This window comes from Eulemur rufifrons, chromosome 28 (assembly GCF_041146395.1).
Source record: "Eulemur rufifrons isolate Redbay chromosome 28, OSU_ERuf_1, whole genome shotgun sequence".
NCBI classification, from domain to species: domain Eukaryota; kingdom Metazoa; phylum Chordata; class Mammalia; order Primates; family Lemuridae; genus Eulemur; species Eulemur rufifrons.
In genome coordinates, this window is record NC_091010.1 from 23,513,712 (window position 1) to 23,535,663 (window position 21,952).

The 21,952-nt window shown below is 35.3% G+C and overlaps 1 protein-coding gene across 3 annotated transcripts in view; it reads left to right on the forward strand.

Moving 5' to 3' along the window:
* RUFY2 (RUN and FYVE domain containing 2) overlaps nt 1-21,952 on the forward strand; it is a 37,192-nt gene that overhangs the window by 7,196 nt on the left and 8,044 nt on the right. Inside the window, exons 4-15 of one of the 3 annotated variants that reach the window (XM_069459861.1) lie at nt 320-421; nt 2,702-2,825; nt 3,018-3,079; nt 3,993-4,058; nt 6,806-6,875; nt 8,071-8,172; nt 8,312-8,428; nt 9,640-9,807; nt 10,601-10,698; nt 13,139-13,258; nt 19,529-19,658; nt 19,974-20,068. In XM_069459861.1, the coding sequence (XP_069315962.1) occupies nt 320-421; nt 2,702-2,825; nt 3,018-3,079; nt 3,993-4,058; nt 6,806-6,875; nt 8,071-8,172; nt 8,312-8,428; nt 9,640-9,807; nt 10,601-10,698; nt 13,139-13,258; nt 19,529-19,658; nt 19,974-20,068 (1,254 nt within the window). Of the gene's footprint in view, nt 1-319; nt 422-2,701; nt 2,826-3,017; nt 3,080-3,992; nt 4,059-6,805; nt 6,876-8,070; nt 8,173-8,311; nt 8,429-9,639; nt 9,808-10,600; nt 10,699-11,458; nt 12,922-13,138; nt 13,259-19,528; nt 19,659-19,973; nt 20,069-21,952 lie in introns of those variants that run through there. The other 2 variants (XM_069459863.1, XM_069459862.1) reach the window with 2 other exon arrangements.

Here is a 21,952-nt window from a genome sequence, read left to right on the forward strand (position 1 = left end):
TGTGTAAGAGTGATGTTTGTACAATGATACAAGTGCCTAGGGACATATTTATCAGAACATATCCCCAGTGTTAAGTGATCCATGACCATATTTAGAGAGTCATTTCTTCAAAGGCATAAAATGGTACCTAGGTGACCTACAGGAGCAAATTTAGCTAGCTCCCAGAGATTGGTTTGTTGGCTTAACTATAAAAATGTGAAGAAAATCATGGTAAAAATGCCCCTTTTCTTTGTTAATGTGTACCTCAACAGAGATAGAACATGTAGTCCATGATCTTTGGAATAGGGTTGTTTTCTGACCAATTGGTTCTTCTTGTTAGGACGCCCCTGGGTCGAGCAAGAGCATGGCTTCGACTAGCCCTCATGCAGAAAAAAATGGCTGATTACCTGCGTTGCTTAATTATTCAGAGGGATCTCTTGAGGTTAGTATTATTAAGTCATGTTCATTTTCATTTTTTTATTTCATTTGTGTCCTGTCTTCTAAAAAGGATTGAAGATGGAGTATAAAAGGTTATATAAAATATAACAAGATGGTATAAAATAAAAGGAGGAGCAAAATGAGAAAGAAAACCATGGTGGGGGCATAGCATGGATCAGGAACTAGCCTCAAACATGAGTACCATAAGCTTATTATCAGCCAATAAAGGGAAATTTATATATATTGTATTTCTTAGTTTCATTTTTCTGAATTATAGTTAATTTTATAGATAAAAATTTGTGTTGGAATTTGGGGCTTTAATTCCACAGGTTTCTTTTTTGATCTTGAATGTCCAAATTACTGCTTTGACTGTATTGTGGACTTTTTTTTTTTTTTTTTATTTGAGACAAGGTCTTGCTCTGTTGCCCAGGCTGGAGTGCAGAGGTGCCATCATAGCTCACTGCAACCTCTAATTCCTGGGCTCAAGCCATCCTCCTGGGTCAGCCTCCAAAGTAGCTGGGACCACAAGCACTTGCAACCACGCCTGCCTAATTTTTAAAAAAATTTTTTTGTAGAAATGGGGTCTTGCTATGCTGCCAAACTCCTGGCCTCAAGTGATCCTCCCTCCTAGGCCTCCCAAGGTGCTGGGCTTATAGGCATGAGCCACCACACCTGGCCCTGGGCACACTTTAAATTGAAGGCCAAAGGTTATTACTTTCAGAACAAAGTATTCAGTCTTTTCTGTAATTTCCAACTCCTGGCCTCAAGTGATCCTTCTGCCTTAGCCTCCCGAGTAGCTGGGGTTACAGGCACACACCACCACACCTGGCTAAGTTTTCAATTTTTTTGTAGAGATGGAGTCTCTCTCTTACTCTGGCTGGCCTTGAACTCCTGAGCTGAAGCGATCCTCCTGCCTCGGCCTCCCAGAGTGCCAGAGTGCTAGTATTACAGGCATGAACCACCATGCCTGGCCCAATAGTCTTCCAAAGGAGTAGATCCACGATAGCCCTCCATCTGTCCTTGTTCTTTTAGAGTGCCTCTTTGATGTTGTAGAGAAGTTGGTCCTGTTTTAGGTTTTACTTTTGTACTTTTTTTTTTTTTTTTTTTTAGAGATAAGGTCTTGCTTTGTCACACAGGCTGGAGTGCAGTGGCACTATCACAGCCCTTTATAACCTCAAACTCGTGAGCTCAAAGGGCTCACGCCTCGCCCTCCTGCCTCAGCCTCCTATGTAGTTAGGACTATAGGCATGCTATGCCTGGATAATTTTCTATTTTTTATTTTTATTTTTTTTGAGGCAGAGTCCCACTCTGTCACCCTGGCTAGAGTGCTGTGGCATCAGCCTAGCTCACAGCAACCTCAAACTCCTGGGCTCAAGCAATCCTTCTGCCTCAGCCTCCCAAGTAGCTGAGACTATAGGCATGCGCCACCATGCCCAGCTAATTTTTTCTATATATTTTTAGTTGTCCAGATAATTTCTTTTTATTTTTTAGTGGAAACGGGGTCTCGCTCTTGCTCAGGCTGGTTTCGAACTCCTGAGCTCAAATGATCCTCCCACCTCGGCCTCCCAGAGTGCTAGGATTACAGGCATGAGCCACCACGCCCAGCCTAATTTTTTATTTTTTATTTGTTTTAGAGACAAGACTTTGTTTTTGGACTGTCCTACTTCTTTCACAAGTCTCTTGTTTGGACATTTTTAAGAGTATAGATAGCTGTAAGTGTCTTTAATTCATGATTATCTATTAAGGGCACTTACAATATACCTATCAAATGCATTGACTTGAACCTGGGCTTTGAAATGTTTCATACGTTCATTTCCCACTTTAGTCTTATCCCAACGGTCTTAATAAATCTTAAGATTGACAATTCAGCTCTAACAAAAAATGTTACAATCAGATCAGCAACAGTCACCATGTCCTTCTGAGATTCAGGAACATTCTAGGCTTCAGTGTTACCCCTTTCTCTTTCTCTCATAACTGTTCCAGACTTCAGTGTTGCCTCTTTTTCTTTTGATGTCTCTTTGCTTCTCTTCTTTTCTCTCTCAAAGTTCCTTTTCCTCTTTTTTCTCCTTTTGTGTTTTTCTTTTAATTTTTCTATATAGACATTTAAATTTCAAAATTTTAAAAAGTTATTCAGATGTAGAAAGGCTAATTTGAAGTTATGTAACTTAGATTACTTCTATGTCTATAAAATGGAAGATTAGGAAGATAAGGTGATTTTAAAATTTAGTTTTTGAAATGAATTTGTGAATTAAGGTGTTTGTTTGTTTGTTTTTAATTTTCACAGTGAGTTCTATGAGTATCATGCACTAATGATGGAAGAAGAAGGAGCAGTAATTGTTGGGCTGCTGGTTGGCCTGAACGTGATAGATGCTAATCTGTGTGTGAAGGGAGAGGATTTAGACTCACAAGTAAGTGAAAGTGATCACCACCAAATGCAGAGTGTTTTCAGTTTGTGCAGTCCCCCTTGATCCAGGTATCGCTTTAATCTGTAAACAGTGCTGTTAAACCCTAAAGAAGAATTAAGAATGAAATTTAGTAAAGGTACTTCTGATTAGGTAGTATTTCTCTCCTTTAAATAAAAATAACTTTATTTACTTCAGGTTGGAGTGATTGATTTTTCTATGTATTTAAAGAATGAAGAAGATATTGGAAATAAAGAAAGGTATGATTTTCATAAGTTATTTCACATGTCTTTTTTTTTAGATAGCTCTTTACAAATCAGTATGGGATCCATCTATTTGTTATGCAATGTGGTTTTCTGTCCCCCCCCCCCCATTTCTACTTTGTTGCATTTTCACTTCCACTTCTATTGTAACTTTACAAAGCAAATTAGGGAAAACCACTTAGCAGAAGGAGGCTTCAGTATAAAGTAGGGCTTTTAGCTGTACCTGTAGTTACTGAGACCCATTTTAATAACTGTGTTTTGTGATAGAAGAGATGAAAGCTTATTATTCACAAGCTTACAAGTGGTGGTTTATTTCAAGGTATAATTGTGTTTAAATTTAAAATATGCTGGCCGGGCACGGTGGCTCATGCCTGTAATCCTAGCACTCTGGGAGGCCGAGGCAGGAGGATTGCTTGAGGTCAGGAGTTCAAGACTAGCCTGAGCAAGAGCGAGACTCTGTCTCTACTAAAAATAAAAATAAATTAGCTGGACAACTAAAAATATATAGAAAGAATTAGCTGGGCATGGTGGTGCATGCCTGTAGTCCCTGCTACTGGGGAGGCTGAGGCAGAAGGATTGCTTGAGCCTAGGAGTTTGAGGTTGCTGTGAGCTAGGCTAACACCATGGCACTCTAGCCCAGGCAACAGAGTGAGACTCTGTCTAAAATAAAATAAAATAAATAAATAAATATATATACACTAATGGTATTGTTAAGTCTATTATTAGCAAGTAATTTATTCAACAAAGGTTATAGGTAGTCAGTACAGAGCTTACATGCATGTTTTAAATGAAGATAATGTTGTTACACCATTATGGTTTTACAACAATTTTAGATGACTTAAATTTTTTTTCTTTTTGCATCTAGTAAGTACCTTTCAACTAGTACAAACCTATTTTTTTCTCCCCCCAGGAATGTTCAAATTGCTGCCATATTAGACCAAAAGAATTATGTTGAAGAATTAAATAGACAACTGAAGTAAGTATTATGGATATTTAGCACATTTATGAATATTATCTTAGGTTTTTATTTTTGTTCTCCTTCCCTTCATTTCAGCTTAACCCTGTTTCTTTCTTCTAAGTACCTTTGAGGGGTTGAGGGGATAGAACATGGAAATTAAGAATACTGAGAATTATTGAAGCTAATTCATTTTCAGCAGAAAATGAGAGTAAGATTTTTAAATAGAATCTTCATAGAATTTAAGTAAAATTTTGAACTTAATCACTATTCCTTTAAGAAAAAAGCCTAGATAAGGTGGAAGTTCATATAATTTGATGCTTCAAAAATTCATTTTTCCTACTTCAAAGGGCTTCATGTGTAAATGTGGCTGTCATCTTCTATGGTGGAAATTTTCTCCTTCTTACATTGTCAACTGGTCATTGAAGCCGTCAATGAATACTCTAGCTGAGAAGAGTTTCTGAGATCTGTATGTAAAATAGTATAGTGCAGTTGTTATAGAAATATAATGTGTGGCACATAGGTAATTTAAAACTTCTGGTAACCACGTTAAAAATGTTAAAAAAAATTAATTACAAAATATATTTTATTTTGCCTAATATACCCGAAATATTATTTCAACATGTAATCAGTATAAAAAATTATTATTAGCTGAGTGTGGTGGTGTGTGGGTGTAGTCCCAGCTACTTGGAAGGCCGAGGCAAGAAGATCCCTTGAGTTCAAGACCAGCCTGGGCCATATAGCAAGACCCTCTCTCTTTAAAAAGGTTATTAATAAGATATTTTACATTTTATTTGGTCCTGTCCTCAAAATCCAGCGTGTATTTTACCCTTATAGCACATTTGAATTTGGACTAACTACATTTTTTTTTTCTTTTTGTTCATTTTGTATTTTTAAAGGAGAAGGACTTGCTACATTTTAAGTACTTAGTAGTCATGTGTGGCTCATGGCTACCATACTGAACAGCACAGGTATATTGAGTAATATTTGCTACATAATTAGAAATGAATGGACTGTTCTCATTAATTGTTTTTACATATAAGGTAGCATACTTTCACAATACTCTGTACTATTTTCACTCAACAGTTTATCTTGGCATCTATTCTATTCAGTTCAAAACAGTTTTCTCATTCTCAGTCTTTTAAATCATGTGTATTAATCAGTTACAGAACTATTAGTGCCTTAATTTTGTACACTTTATGTTTTAAAAATGTTTCATTGCTTTTTCTAATAAAAAGTTATTGTACGTTTAGAATATTTCATCAATATAGAGAAAAGATGCAGAAAAAAAAGAATTCATCTATTATTCTTTACTCAAAACTACTATTGAGGGTTTATTGTTTTCAAAGTGCTTTTTTGGTGATTATGGGTTCTCACATAAAGGCAAGGCAAATACTGTTGTCTGATTTTATAGAAAAGAAACTGAAGCTTAGAAAGGTTTCATAACTTTCAAGGTGACTCAATTAGAAGGTAGAAAAGCAGGGCCCATGACCTTGGTCTTACATTTCTCAGACCTGTACTTTTCTATCTCAACATCAGTACATCCTGGTGCTGTTTGTGAAAAACTCAAGTTGTTTACCTAAGAGTGATTATGTTTAAAAAATGATTTACTATGAATGGAAAAACATTTTCTTGTTTCACCAGTTAAACTAAAATGCCAGTACTTGTTTCTGAGGCCAGTATAAATTTTGTTGTATATTTTATTGATTTTGCTGTAATACACGATATGTATAGCATATTCCATTTTATTAGAGAAAGTTTGAGACAGTAGTGTCAAGCAGGCCTTAGACAACAGACTTAATGAAATGTACAGTAATGTCTAGTCTTGATTCATTTAAACAAAAGAGCAAAAAACGGGTGTGTTCATGTGGCCTAACCTGACTTTGGACTATTTTCTAGAAAGACAGGTGTTTAGCTGCCAGGTACCTGATGCTAGGTATCTGATGATGGATATCTTGTATTCGTATTTCTCAAACTATGGGTGACTTTGGAAGTCTCTAAGTTATTATGAAAATGGAGAGGGGAAACAGAATGGGGCTTGAATTAAAGACCATTGTTTAATATGCTTCATCAAGCCACATAATTATAAAGTAGACAGAGTTCATACTTTTAAAAATAATTTAAAATATAATTTTGGCCAGGCACGGTGACCCATGCCTGTAATCCTAGCTCTCTGGGAGGCTGAGGTGGGAGGATCGCTTGAGGTCAGGAGTTGGAGACCAGCCTGAGCAAGAGTGAGACCCTTTCTCCACTAAAAATAGAAAAATTAGCTGGGTGTGGTGGCATGTGCCTGTAATCCTAGCTACTTGGGAGGCTGAGGTAGGAGAATCACTTGAGCCCAGGAGTTTGAGGTTGCTGTAAGCTAGGCTGATGCTACAGCATGCTAGCCCAGGTGACAGAGCAAGACACCGTCTCAAAAAATACATACAATACAATAAAATAAAATTTTAATAATATTTAGTAATCTGTGTGTGGAATTTTCATTCCCAAATATTATCAGTTAAATGTAAGAAGCACCCTAAGAAGATAATAAAAAATAATGAGTAATGCCAAATGGAATTTCAAAAGAAATATTGAATCTTTTACTGTACTCTTTATTGCTCTCCTAGCCAAATCAGGTCACCCAAATTAATGATATTTTCCACACTCACAAATTTGGACAGGACTGTTGGTGTATGTCAGTCAACATAATGAGTTTAGGTTAACATATTTTGTCTTGCCTTTGTTAGTTTGTGTGATTTTGAATAAGGTTTCTTTATTAATTTCAGCAGCACAGTCAGCAGCCTCCATTCAAGAGTCGATTCATTAGAAAAGTCAAATACTAAGCTGATTGAAGAGGTACTGTCACCCAGTAATGGATAAAAGTATTTCATGGACCTAGTGTTTGTGATCCCTTTCCATTTTAAGTATGAATGCATTAAGCACTCCCACACACATTTTCATCATTTAATGGAATACTTGTAATGTAGTTGAAACTGATGGTGTAAGTTCTAGAGAAAGCACATATTCTTAGGCAAATTTTCAGTTAAGTCAATCTATATATGAGATACTCAACTTTCAGAAAAGAGCCCCAGAGATGAAACTCAACACAAACTCCTCTGTAGATAAGCTGTGATTCTCATTTTAAAATCTGAATGGCCTATACTTACGTAGTAGAATCACTTATAGTTAGAAATTCTTCTTAAAATGATACTGTTCCCCTGGTCAGATTACTTTTTCTTCACAAGCATCCCTGTATGATCATGTCTACCCTTTCTCCACCTTCCCATGTGTAAAACTCATCCCATGTGCTCTGGTTTCTTACATTGTGAAAGTGGCTATCCCGTGGTCCCAGAGCTCATTTGAAGAAGAACCAGAAATTTGTCTCGGCTCTCTTTTTAATACTTTTGTAGAGTTGCTTTTTAGATAAGTTTTTTTTTTTTTTAAAACTATCAAATGACAGAATTATTGTTTCCTACTTTCAGAATTATTTATTCTATTATTAGTGCTATGACCACAACTCATTCATATTTAAGTCTGATGGTGAGAGCTATCTCATGTTTGTCATAGTCACTTAAGTTCCCATGACATGCCCAGATTTTACAGGGTGACGTATTCAGTTACCATGAATGTCTGTATTCATGATAGCACAACTTTCTTTCCTTATACATGTTTTTATATTTACACAAGTCTTTACAGTCTTTGTTGTTTAATGCATAATTTTCATGTTTACTGAGACACTTTTTATTCAGATCATATAAATCAGACAATAAGCATAATGTTTATTATAAGCATAATAAGTAAGCATAATATGATTCAACTACAAAAGGAAATAGTAGGAATAGTACAAAAGGAAATAAGAGTGTAATTTCTTTGATTGGTATCTTGGGATAGTAAGGAGCACATTTGTCTTATGAAAGTTTCTATGGGTGTGAGAGACATTTACTAATTTTAAGATTTTATTTTCTATTGTTTATAGATACAAACATAATTTATAAAACAAGTATAAAGATGTTTAAAATCTTTTTTCTTGCCTCTGTTTCTTAATTTTTAGTTAGCAATAGCAAAGAATAATATCATTAAACTCCAAGAAGAAAATCATCAATTACGAAGTGAAAATAAACTGATTTTAATGAAAACACAGCAGCACCTAGAGGTGAGTATAGATTGCTTTCAGACAGACTGTCTTGTGTCAAAGAATAACACTTTTAAGGACTTTTGCATAAAGTAGGTATTTCTCTGCTGTATTAATAGTAGTGATTATAGAATGAAAAGTTGTTATGTTTTCTTCCTAGGTTACCAAAGTAGATGTGGAAACTGAGCTTCAAACATATAAGCATTCTCGGCAGGGGCTAGATGAAATGTACAATGACGCCAGAAGGCAGCTTCGAGATGAATCTCAGTTACGACAGGTGGGTAACATTAAAGTTACATTAGCAAAATCCTGGGAATAATTTACCCTCAAGCAAGGACCATTTCAAGTCTTTTTCAGCCTCATCTGTCTTACATTTTTTGGTGTGGGATAGCAAACTCACCCGTTAATCCTTTCAAAATCCTTATGTTCCCACTATATCAGTGTTTTTTAAACTCTGAGTTACAATCTATGGTTGTAAAATGAATTGGTTGTGACCAGCATTACAAAAAAGGGAAAACAGAAGACATAGAATGACATATGTAAAATTAACTTATTTTTTTAACTTTTGAAATTGTGAGATATAATACCAACAGAGAAATATGAATGTATAGTTTCATGAATTATAACACAAATACCTGTGTAACCACCACCCAGGTCAAGGAGAGAACATTGCCAGCCTTTCTGTCCCCTTTGCTGCTTGTCTTTAATGTTAAGAAATTTCTTAATCTTTCTTATAAAAATTCTTTCTTTTTTTTTTTTTGGAGACAGAGTCTCGCTCTGTTGCCCAAGCTAGAGTGCCGTGGCGTCAGCCTAGCTCACAGCAATCTCAAACTCCTGGGCTCAAGTAATCCTTCTGCCTCAGCCTCCCAAGTAGCTGCGCCACCATGCCCGGCTAATTTTTCTATATATTTGTAGTTGTCTGGCTAATTTCTTTCTATTTTTAGTAGAGACGAGGTCTTGCTCTTGCTAAGGCTGGTCTCGAACTCCTGACCTAGAGTGATCCTCCTGCCTTGGCCTCCCAGAGTGCTAGGATTACAGGCGTGAGCCACCTCGCCCGGCCATAAAAATTCTTTAAGGGGAGAAATTAAAACTGTTAGAGTTATCTTTGGCCTTAACCACTTTATTTCCTTTTATTTTATTTTTCTATCAAGCAGCCCCCCAAACCAGAATAGGTTCAGAGAGACTCATTTTTTTTTGTTTAAGGAAAATTAATACTGAATTTATGAGGCATAAAGATATTTAATTCTTGAACCAGTAAACTAGTAATGATTAACAGAATGTAGAAAATGCTTTCATTTTAGCAAAAACTTTACTTGAGAATATTTAAAGTATTATGTTGTTATAGGACCTGATAGATTTCCTTTAGTAGACTTAAAAGTTGTAGTCTACATATTGAATGGAAAATCTTTCTTGGTCTTATTAACTATTGTGTATCTGATTTTGACACTTTGAAGTGGCATGTGAGTTGAGGATATGTTGAAATTTCAGGATGTGGAGAATGAGCTAGCAGTACAAGTGAGTATGAAACATGAGATTGAACTTGCCATGAAGTTGTTGGAGAAAGATATCCATGAGAAACAAGATACTCTGATAGGCCTTCGACAGCAACTAGAGGAAGTTAAAGCAATTAACATAGAGATGTATCAAAAGTTGCAGGTAAGAAATGTTCTTAAATTCTTGCAATTCCATTTTATATAAATTGAAAATGAATATTTGTAGGAAGGGTTTGGTTTTTAAGAGATAAGTCTGTTTTAACTGTGCCATATTGGTTATAAAAGCCAGTGTCTTTTTTTCTAAATGGAAGCTTAAAAATGTAATGAAAAAGATATCAAAGAACAAACAAAAAAACCCACCTGTCTGAATTTGTTTCTTAATGCTGAAAGATTAACAGTATGAAGATTAGATCTTTGGAGAAAACTCTAAATATGCAAGACATTTTTATGAACTTCTTTTTTATAGTATAGTCCTAAGAAAGATTTGATTAAAATGCTTTATTATCATAATTGTTGTGAATCTTCTAATAAAGTCACATTGCTATTAAGTAGGCGCTTGTTGCTAAAAGTCCTCTACAATTTAATTAATTTGGAAAATGGCATATTTTATAAGAATTTATTCTGTTGTCTTCCAAAAACTTTGAAAGTGAGGGTTTTTTTCTTTATTACATTTTAAAGAATTACATTTTTACTACACTTTAAATGAAGACTCATAGAACTGTTTTATATCATAGAATTATTTTAATGTAAAAATTAACTCTGCTTATTTCAATGTAATAATCCCATAGCAAAAGGGTGTAAGAAACTTATTCATGTTTAAAAATCAAAATGCTACTCGGGAGGCTGAAACAGGAGGATCCCTTGAGCCCAGGAGTTTGAAAACAGCCTGAACTAGACACTGTCAAAAAAAAAAAAAAAAAAAATCAAAACCACTATAGCTTTGTTTTTATAAATAGGGTTCTGAAGATGGCTTGAAAGAAAAAAATGAAATAATTGCCCGACTAGAAGAAAAAACCAATAAAATTACTGCAGCCATGAGGCAGCTGGAACAAAGGTACAGTATTTCCAGTCTTAGTTTCCTTTTTTCTTTTCTTTCCCTCCCTTTTTTTTTATTCAACTCTGACACCTGCCACAAAAAAATCCATTAGGAAGATATAGATTAGGACATGTTTTTTGTTTAAGCCCAGCAGGATTTTGCCTTTTTGTTTTGGTTGTTGCATGGAATCAAGTTGCTTTATATTAGGCTGATTCATTAGAAGTTGCCGTTTTGTAGATTTTTTTTAAAGGCCTAATATCAGCAATTTCATGTGGTTCAATCTACATAAAACAAATACACAAACAAAAACCTCAAAAAAATTAAAAGCGAACAAAATCCATGGTGGGATTATCCATGATTGATTTCCATGCATATTAATTGCCATATTCTTTGCCATTCACCATCTCTTTATCTAAAATCAAGCATTCTGAATTGGTGCTTTAGTTTTGTTTTTTTGAGCTAGGACCCTCAACCCGATCAAAGATACAATTTTGTTTAAATTGAATTGTTTTATATTGGCATTTTTCACTTTTATTGTTGGAAAATGTAATGTATTTCCATTGCCCTGTCATGTTGGTGTCAACATATGTCTAATCATTGCTTTCTTTGAATCTACTTATGAAAAACATAACTATTAATGCTTTATTGACATGAATATTCTTTTATTGACATCCTCTTTCTTCTTTTTTCTTTTTTGTTTTCTTTATCCCCATTTCTACATTTTGGACATTTTTATTACCTTTTTCTGTCTTTGATTTCTGTCCATTCCATTTTGAAGTGACAACGATCTGTTAACTCAAACTAGGACAATTGCAATGTCATTGGTGAAATGTGCCAGCAGTGACACTCAGGACCAGTACAAGCTGGTCAAAGATATATCTTTCTGAAAACAACTTGTATTTAAACAGACTGAAAGAGAATCAACAATTTTATAATATATTAAATAGAAGATAATTTATGCTATTAAGTATTCTAAAAGGGTATCAGGAGCCCTGTACATTTTTGGTCAGCTGCTATGGTAATATACACTGCCATGAAACAGAGTGGGTGCACCTGGATTTACAAAAATACATTCTTCAAACCTTGTGCACAAAGGCTGATTTGAGTATTGACCCTTTGGGGGTCAGGATTTTCAAATGTAGTTTTATCTTTTTAGCTACTTTTTGATGGAAAATATAAAAATTGTTTTAAAATAAGTTAACCTTTGGTTTCACCATGTGTCGGCACAGATATTTTTTCCCATTGGCCCACTCCTTGCCTAATGGCTCCCTTACTGATTTTTTAATATGCTTTAAAATAGTTTATAAACCAGATTGGACATGATCCTGTGCTTTAGCATCTCAATTTTCCAGTTTTCCCTAGCACTCTTCTGTGATAGCACAACTTCAAGGCCTACCTCACTCTGACTTTTATTTTACTTTCTGTAATCTTAGAGAAAAGCTTGAGTCCACTCCTGCCACCTTAATATTTTAATTTAGATTTAGAGATAACTTAAATGTTACTCTCCTTTCCTTGGAAGCAGCACTTATATTCCTGAAATATGTAAGGGTTGCCTGATTGATACGGTTTTAAGAAAGAAAGGAAGAAGCAGGTTTTTTTGGTTAGTTGAACAGAAATTTCTCTTGTAATTCCCTACAGGCAGTTAATGGCCTTTGAATCTTGGAAGATATTTTCTTATAAAAATATTGAGGTTAAATCTAAGAAGTCCTAGATGGCCAAAGGAAGGCAGGGAGTGGAGCTAAGCACAGGGAAAAGCAATGACTTACAAATAAAAATAGGAAAAATGAAAATCACATTTGAACTATTTTTTAACTTAATGGTGAGGAACCAAAATGATCTTTAGAGAATGATGCCAACTAGCACAGTTCTTTTTGAATCTTAAAAAAAATATATGCACTTGCATACACACACACACACACACACACACACATACACACACATAGAGCTTTGGTATAATTCAGTAAAGACCCTATAGGAAGAACTCGATTATCATTTGACATAATTGCAGGTCTTTGCTCTTGGCCTTGTAGCACACTTGATTCCTGGCATACACATCCTAGCATAAGGCTTCTTCACCTAGTGTAGACATAAGTACTATGCTTTTCATGGTTTTCTAAAAAGGCAGTAATATACCTATTATACTTTGAAATTTGATTCATTATGCTCTACATCAGTGGTAAAGGCTGTACTGCTTTGCATTGTTAATTATGAACAAGAAATAAACAAATTTGAAGAATAGTATTCTGGGCATATTATATGTTATGTTGGAAAAAAACCACAAAACAATTTCTAGACATTGTGTGGCTCTTTCACGTTTGAGTTTGTGAGTTTTCTCCCAAACTTTGTTTTCATTTAGAAATGTTTCTATTTCCCCATTTTTCTTTTATTTGTCTTCTTCACCCTTTTACACCCTAGTTCTAGCCTCAGTTTTACCCAAAGTTGATTTGAATTACACCAGATTGCAGCAAACAGAGAAGGCGCAAATGGAAGCTGAAGATGAGGACGAGAAATACCTACAGGAATGTCTGAGTAAATCCGACAGTCTACAGAAACAGATTTCCCAAAAGGAGAAACAGCTGTGAGTATTTTACTCTTGGAAACAAATACTTGTATTTAACATAGTGAGCTCTCCCATTTTTTTGCGTCTAATGGTAGAATACTAATATTTTTATTTATCTAATGATGCCAGCTAGGTTATAGTATTCACTTTAAAAAACAAATCAGAAAATAATAATTGTGATACTACTTATGTTTTTACGCCCTTTATTGTTTACAGAGCACTTTCAATTCTGTCTTGTTATCTTCTTGCTCTAGGAGAGTTTTTTTCTGTTGTTTAACATTAATCTGATGGCCATTATATTTCTAGGTACTGAGTATAATAGGTTTTTACAACTGCAAAGGAACTTACATTGTCAAAGAACATGCTGTTTTCTGAGAACATTTTTATTAATACTTCATATGATCTATATATGACCAATTAGGAAGGATGTTAGTATGTGTCATTGTGTTGGAAAAAAGCAAGTTGCAGATAGTATGCCGAATATCTTTTTTATAAAATTAAAGAAAACCATGTATGTGTATATATGTTTACATATACGTAGAAAAGATTTCAAAGAATACACATTCTGGGGAGTGGTCATCTCAGGGAAGTGATGGCAGGTTGAAAGGGGCATTTTAGTTTTTACTTTGTAAACATCAGTATTTTTTTTCCGACTTAACATGTGTCACTTCTGTTATTAAAAGAGAATAGAGGGTTATGTATTATGTTAACAGATCATTAAAGAAGACCACATTCCATGTGTGTTGTGTAAGTTGCTAAGCTGCCTTTAGATCTGTTGGTTGAAGTATTAAGTTCTTCTCTATCCTTGCTGATTTTTCTGTCTAGTAGTTCAATTATTGGGGGGAGGATTTCTTGAAATATCCAAATGTAATTGTGGATTTGTGTATTTCTCCTTTCAGATCTGTTAGTTTTTGCTTCTTGTATTCTGAAGCCCTGTTGTCTAGTGCCTACATATTTAGGATTCTTGGTAAATTAACCCTTTGTCATTATATAATGTACTTCTTTGGCTCTGGTAATTTTCTTTGCTCTGAAGTCTAGTTTTTCTGATATTAATATAGCCACTCCTGCCTTCTGTTGATTATTGTTTGCATTTTTCCATGTTTTTACTTTCAGCCTACCTTTATCATTTTTGAAGTTTCTTATAGACAGCATATAGTTCATATGTTTTTTAAATGAATTCTGCCAACTCTGTCTTTTCATGGTTATTTATTTATTTTTTTTTGAGACAGAGTCTCACTCTGTTGCCCAGGCTAGAGTGAGTGCCATGGCGTCAGCCTAGCTCACAGCAACCTCAAACTCCTGAGCTCAAGGGATCCTCCTGTCTCAGCCTCCCGAGTAGCTGGGACTACAGGCATGCACCACCATGCCCGGCTGATTTTTTCTATATATATTTTTAGCTGTCCATATAATTTCTTTCTATTTTTAGTAGAGATGGGGTCTCGCTCTTGCTCAGGCTGGTCTCGAACTCCTGAGCTCAAACGATCCGCCCACCTCGGCCTTCCAGAGTGCTAGGATTACAGGCGTGAGCCACCGCGCCCGGCCTTTTCATGGTTATTTAGTTCATTTACATTTAGTGTAATTATTGATACGTAAGAGCTTAAATATGCCATTTTATTGTTTGTTTTTCCTGCTTTTTATTCCTCTTTTATTTTTCCTGCCTTCCCTTGGGTTACATGAATATTATTTAGAATTCCATTTTGATTTATCTGTAGTGTTTTTGAGAATATTTCTTTGTATAGATTTTTGTTGTTGTTATTACATATTAATTTATTTTTTGGAGACAGAGTCTCACTCTGTTGCCTGAGGTAGAATGCAGTGGCATCATCATAGCTCTCTGCAGCCTCAAACTCCTGGGCTCAAATGATCCTCCCACCTCGGCCTCCCAAAGTGCTAGGATTATAGGCATGAGCCACTGCACCTGGCCTCAACATGAGTTTTGAAAGGGACATTCAAGCCATAACAGACACCTTATTACTGTTGAGCAGTGGTGAAAGTCCAGGTTCCCCACTTGGCATTCTCTCATACTACCACAGCAGGGCATAGGAGGATACCTCATTATTGCCAGGTCAGGGTGGAAATCTAGGTTCTCCACTCAGCTTTTGCTGACAGAGTTATGTAGGGGGGTATGCATGGGTTTTTTTCTCTGGTGTTTTGCTGGAATAAGATGTTTATCGTCAAAAAGTTTTCTATCTTGCTAGGCTGTCTCTTTCCCAGCCCTTTGGCAAAAGAGAAGGTTCTTTTTGAGGCTTTTTGGTCTTTGCCCATTAGTGTTTATAGTTTGAGGGCTTCTTCAATACCCAATCTGAGCTATATAGGAGAGAAAAAGAAACCTCAGGTAACTTACCACCATATTGTTCCTTGATTTGTGGTGTTCCTACCTGATGCTGTTTCTTCTCTCTGCCTTTCAGAGTCGTCGTCTTTTTTTTTTTTTTTTTTTTATAACATATATATTATATCCAGGGTTTTTAGCTATACTTAGTTGGAGAGATAGGGAGTAATGTGTTTACTCCATTTTGTGCAGAATCAGAATTCTAAGTTCCTTTTAAATTTACCACAAAAATATCTTGAGGAACTGGTATATAGAATTCCCTGGTTTGGGGTCAGGGAATATTAGTGTGGTTGAAAACTTGCATCATTTGTACATTGTGAAAATTATGAAACTAAAACCTGCCCCCTAAAACCAAAAACATTCAGCAAATCAAAATTTTCTCTTAAGCACTTTCCTAAAAGGGTAGCCAACACTCTCAGGACTTCCTTTGGCAACAAAAGTCACAAGGAGCATTTATTTAAGTCATCAAGTTTATCAGCGGTGCCTTGTTTAAGTCTCTGTGCCCAGCTGAATGAAACACATGAAAAGCAAGACTAGGACACTTTGTCAGTCAATAGAATACAATCTTGAAACCCTGATACTCTGTTACTGCATCACCTTTCTAGTGATTGACAAAAGTGTACGTAAGACAAATCTGATATTCTGCAATGATGCAACTTATTCTGCACTGATGCCACTATTTGATCCCTGCCCAAAGGGTGACCCAAACAATGCTACAGGGACCTGCCCCTTCTCTGTAGGGCTAAACTACTCAGTAGGACTTTGGTGCAACTGCTAAGAGAAGATGTTTGTCCTTGGTGAAACTATAAAAGTAATCTTGTCTCTCAATTGGTGCCATTTTGGTAGAGGATGAACGTGTTAGCAATTTGGCAAACAGAGGAATCCCTGATGATTCAGAAAAATTGGAGTTGTATGTGTGGAAATGGGCAGTTGGGACTTTAGAAGAGAAAAACAAATTCCATTTTTTTCCCCTACGGTGGAAATAACTGTCGGTTTCTGATTATGAAAAGATTACATATTCTTGGCCAAAACCTAAGAAAATATGGAAAAGTGTGAAGAAAATAAAAACCAGAGAAAGAACCATTTTGAAACCATTTGAAAAATATCGTTATAGTTTTTTTGGTATACATCAGTATTTTTCATGTTTTTAGAAATAGTATCATGCATCTCACTACTACACTTGACTAGTCTTAAAAAAATTACAAAATTAAAAAAGTATCATGCTGGATACCCTTTAGTATCTTGTTTATTTTATTTACTATGTCATGGACATTGTATCATATCTATTAATATAGGTCTATACCATCATCACATCAAAGTTAACCTAAGGGAATTCTTTAGCCTGAAAAATTCTGCCTTATTGTTTGGATTTGTGTATCTTTGATTACTAGTGACAGTCTTTTGTATTTTTTGTGTGTGTATGTGAATTGCTAATTGATATAACCTATTTCTTTTCCTTGGGGTGATCATCCTTTTAGTATTTATTTGTAAGAGCTCTTTATATGTTTAGGTCTTTCACATTAGTGAAGATGTTTTCTAAGTTTATTGTTTATTTTATTTTATTCATTTATTTATTTTTGAGATAGGGTCTCACTCTGTTGCCTAGGCTGAATGCAATGGCATCATTACAGCTCACTGCAACCTCAAACTCTTGGGCTCAAGCAATTTTCCTACCTCAGCCTCCTGAGTAGCTGGGACTACCAGCATGCATCACCACACCTGGCTAATTTTTTAAAATGTTTTTATAGTGATGGGGTATCATTGTATTGCCCAGGCTGGTCTTGAACTCCTGGCCTGAAGTGATCCTCCTGCCTTGGCCTCCCGAAGTGCTGGGATTACAGGCTTATTGTTTATTTAAAAATTCTGTTCATAGTGTTTTTTTTATTTAGACATTTTAATTTTTTTATGTAAGTATACCTTCCCTTTTTCTCCTTTATGGTTTCTGCTTTTGATATTCAAAATGTATTTTCACACTATATTTATATAACTTAAAAACAAAATTTTTCCTTTGCCTTTTCACTCAGTTTTTTCTGATCCTGGATGATTAAGCTGCTAAACAGGGTATTTGTACTTTGGTTACTTCAGTGTTTGTAATATATACAGTAAGTCCTTACTTAATGTTGTTGATAGGTTCTTGGAAACTATGACTTTAAGCAAAACGACATATAATAAAACCAGTTTTACCATAGGCTAGTTGATATAAACAGTAGTTAAGTTTTATGGCATATTTCTGGTCACAAAAACATCACTGAACTTCTAAATAAAGACCAAAACACCACCGGGCACGGTGGCTCATGCCTGTAATCCTAGCACTCTGGGAGGCCAAGGCGGGTGGATCGTTTGAGCTCAGGAGTTCGAGAGCAGCCTGAGCAAGAGCGAGACCCCCCCCATCTCTACTAAAAAAATAGGAAGAAATTAGCTGAACAACTAAAAATATATATATAAAGAATTAGACGGGCGTGGTGGTGCATGCCTGTAGTCCCAGCTACTTGGGAGGCTGAGGCAGTAGATCGCTTAAACTGAGGAGTTTGAGGTTGCTGTGAGCTGGGCTGACGCCACAGCACTCACTCTAGCCCGGGCAATGGAGTGAGACTCTGTCTCAAAAAAAAAAAAAAAAAAAAAAGACCAAAACACTTCTAATATTAAATATTGAAATAAATGTGAGCTATACATACATTTAAGAAAGATTCATAAAAACAAGTGAATTATTTGCCCAGTTACTTCAGTTCAGGGTTGTGGGTGGCTGGCGCCTATCCTGGCAGCTCAGGGTGCCAGCTGGGAACCAGCCCTGGACAGGACACCATTCCATCGCAGGAGGCACTCACACACACGCCCATGCTCACTCAGATGGGGACCATGTAGACACGCCACTGAACTGAATCTGCACATCTTTGGGATGTGGGAAGAATCCGGAGTACCTAGAGAAAACCCATGCAGCCATAGGGAGAACATGCAAATTCCACACAGACAGTGGCCCTGGCCAGGAGTTGATTGTTTTTCTCAACAACATTATAATGAAACGAAGTTTAATGAAACAGCAGTGTTCAAGGACCTGCTGTACCCTTCCCTCTGTATTCCTTTTAAATTTGTAGTGAAATAGTATTTACCAACAATCTTTAAATTCCATTCTCAGGTATCTCATCTCTTCGACCTGAATTATACAATCTAAAATTTATTTCCCTGGAAAATATGTGGCTGTAGTTGGAAATGCTAACTATGAGGAAACAAAAAATAATCAAAATATTAACCCAAAAATATATATATTTTTTGTTTTTGGTCAACCTAGAGTGTATAAATTGAACTACTTTTGTTTTGCCAGCTAGCACCTGTTGATAGAATAATGTAGGAGTGCTTTCAGATGAGAACTGGCATTTCCAGGCAGTGTGGACTTTTCCCCAGTGTCTGCTTGGTCTTAGATCTCTCCTGTAATTGGTCAGCTTCCAACAGTAACCTGCAAATTAGCACTTTGTACCAGGGCTGATTTTCTGTACCTGATGTTTAATTTGATTTAGCAATTGCTATAATTCTCATGTCAGAATAATCCTTTTCATTAGGTTGTTATAAAAATTTTCACATGGCATAGAAATGTAAATAATTACAACCCCACATTCTTCCCCTTCGTTCCATTCCTAAGATGTAACCAGTTTAAATAGTATGGTGGGTGCCTTTCCATAGCATTTTCTATGCCTATACAATATTTGTATATACAGAATTAATAAATGATATAAATTATTTAGCAAGGATTCTTTTTGTGGTGGGCAAATGAATTGATACTTTGTGAGTGGTAGTCACTGTGCTGCTGAACTTGTTTACCAAAAAGTATTTATGAAAGAAAATGTCTGAAGAAATGTATTATAAAGGCCAAAGTAACCAACCAAAAAAGATGCTCTTGTTAGAGAACACATACAGCTGTGTGTGAGAAATAGCGCTGAGCTTCTGTGTATTATTTGTCATTCAAGGGTACAACTGGAAACCGATTTGAAGATTGAGAAGGAATGGAGGCAGACTTTGCAGGAAGATCTTCAAAAGGAAAAAGATGCCTTATCTCATCTTAGAAATGAGACCCAACAAATCGTTAGTCTTAAAAAAGTAAATAGTGGTAAAACTTTAAAAATTATATCTTGATGAATGTTAACGTATTTAAAAAGATAAATCATAATTTACATTTATACCAAGGAAACAGGATATACTAGTATCTTAAAAAATATCAGTAAGGAGATTAAGTAAATGGAAAACAGCTGATACCCAGAGCAGCTAGAAAGAGCTTTAGACACAGTTCTGTTTCTTATAAAAAGCTAAAGTATTAATATATTTGTTCCTAATTAGTGGTATATATATTATACAGTGTGGAGTTTCTTTTTTCTTTCTTTTAAATTGCATTTTCTGTCTTTTATTGTTCTGAAGGAGTTCCTTAACCTCCAGGATGAAAATCAGCAGTTGAAAAAAATATATCATGAACAAGAGCAAGCTCTTCAAGAACTTGGCAACAAACTTAGCGAGTAATTTCTCTTTTTTCCTTCAACTAAGTAGTTACTGGCTTTTATAAAAGGTATAAATGTACTAAACCAAATAGGCAGAAAAGTTTAAATACAAGAAAGAAAGAAGAACTATTAAACAAGATAAAAACTTTAATGATTAAAAAATAAGACCAGATTAGAGAGATCTTATTAAAAGTTATGTTCATTTTAGTAGGTCTTAGCTCTGAACGTTTCCCTGTAGACTTTTATAAAATTTCAGAGAACAGAAGGTCATTTAATATATTTTTCTCAGAACAACAGAAGTTGAATTTTCAAAATATCCACAGAGCTCTCTTTCAGACTGTTTTGAGAAGGAGCCAGCATCATGAGAAGTGGAAGTGGTTTTATGTTCTGAAGTCAGGCCTTAACTTCATATGATGTGGTCCTATTGCAGTAAAATGTCAGTGGGATTCTATAAAGAAAAGGACAAATGGTGTTCTACCTTTCTTTTACACTTTTCTTTTTGTTCCTTGTAGTCTGTGTTTTGAGTTAGCAGTTCTATCTTTGTGCCTTGATTTAACATATTACCAGGTATTTGAAGTAAGCTCAAGGTTTAATTTAGTATTGAATGTACCATGGCCATGTTAAAAAAAACCCTATCATTCTTTTTAACACAGAACAGTAAAAATGAGAAAGCCGCAATGGCTCATAATCCCATCACCTTTCCAAATCTTTTTTGATGTTTAATATGATTAGAAAATTCAAATAGTACAAAAAGATATAAAATTTTAAAAAGTGCCTCTCCTCCCAAGTATCAATCCTCAAAGTTAGCTAATCTCTGAACAAATCTGTGTGTAAACATCTTGTCATTTATATAGACAGAATTAGTTATATGTATGTGCCTATATGTTGTTTGTAAAAATTTAACTCAGTAGAACTCATTAGAATGGAGACTTAATGGCTGAAGGTGGGATTCCATTAAGAAGTAATGAAACCAATTCAGGAACATAAGAAAGTAATTCACTAGAACCACAAAAGGATATATTAATATCAGCCCTCAAAAAGAAAAAGCTATTTTTGTCTCTATAGCTTTTCAAAGAATAATGAATTTGCATTATAGTTCTAATAAGCAAGATTTTGATTCCAATCTAACATCCATTTATTGAGTACTTTGAGCCAGACCTTGTGTGCTGTGTGCTTATTACCTTATTTCCCACTTATTTATTTGACAAATACTTATTGAGCTTCTACTATGTGCCAGGCACTATGCTAAGTGCTAGAAACTTAACAGTGAACAATCCCCACAACCAAAAATAAACATATTTACATTTATTAAGATCATAAAGTTTAATTTAAAATATAAGGGTATAATAAAATAAGGAATGTGTATTACTTTTTACCCATCCCCTACTTAATACTAGAGACTTTATAATTGTATTAAAGGCATGATCATTTGAGTGTCTAGATGTTGCCTTCAGACTCTTGTTATTTCCTTTAGTCTGGGTCATTGTTTCTCAAATTTTAGTTTGCAGGAAAATTACTGCTCAACGTTGGCTATATGAAACAATCTATACTAAACTTTATGGGCTATTTAAGGAACCTTTTTTTGTTTGTTTGTTTGAGACAGAGTCTCACTCCATTGTCCTGAGTAGAATGCTGTGGCTTCAGCCTAGCTCACAGTAACCTCAAACTCCTGGGCTCAAGCGATCCTCCTTCCTCAGCCTCCTGAGTAGCTGGGACTACAGGCGCATGGCAGTGCTAGGATGACAGGCGTGAGCCACTGCGCCCAGCCCTATTTAAGGAATCGTCAAGGGTTATTTTGACTACTTTTTCTCCTGTATACTGACTTGCATACCTAACCCATGTAATTCCACTGTATGCATGTTCTTCTGTAGTGTGTGGATTTTTATGTGTTAATATATGAAC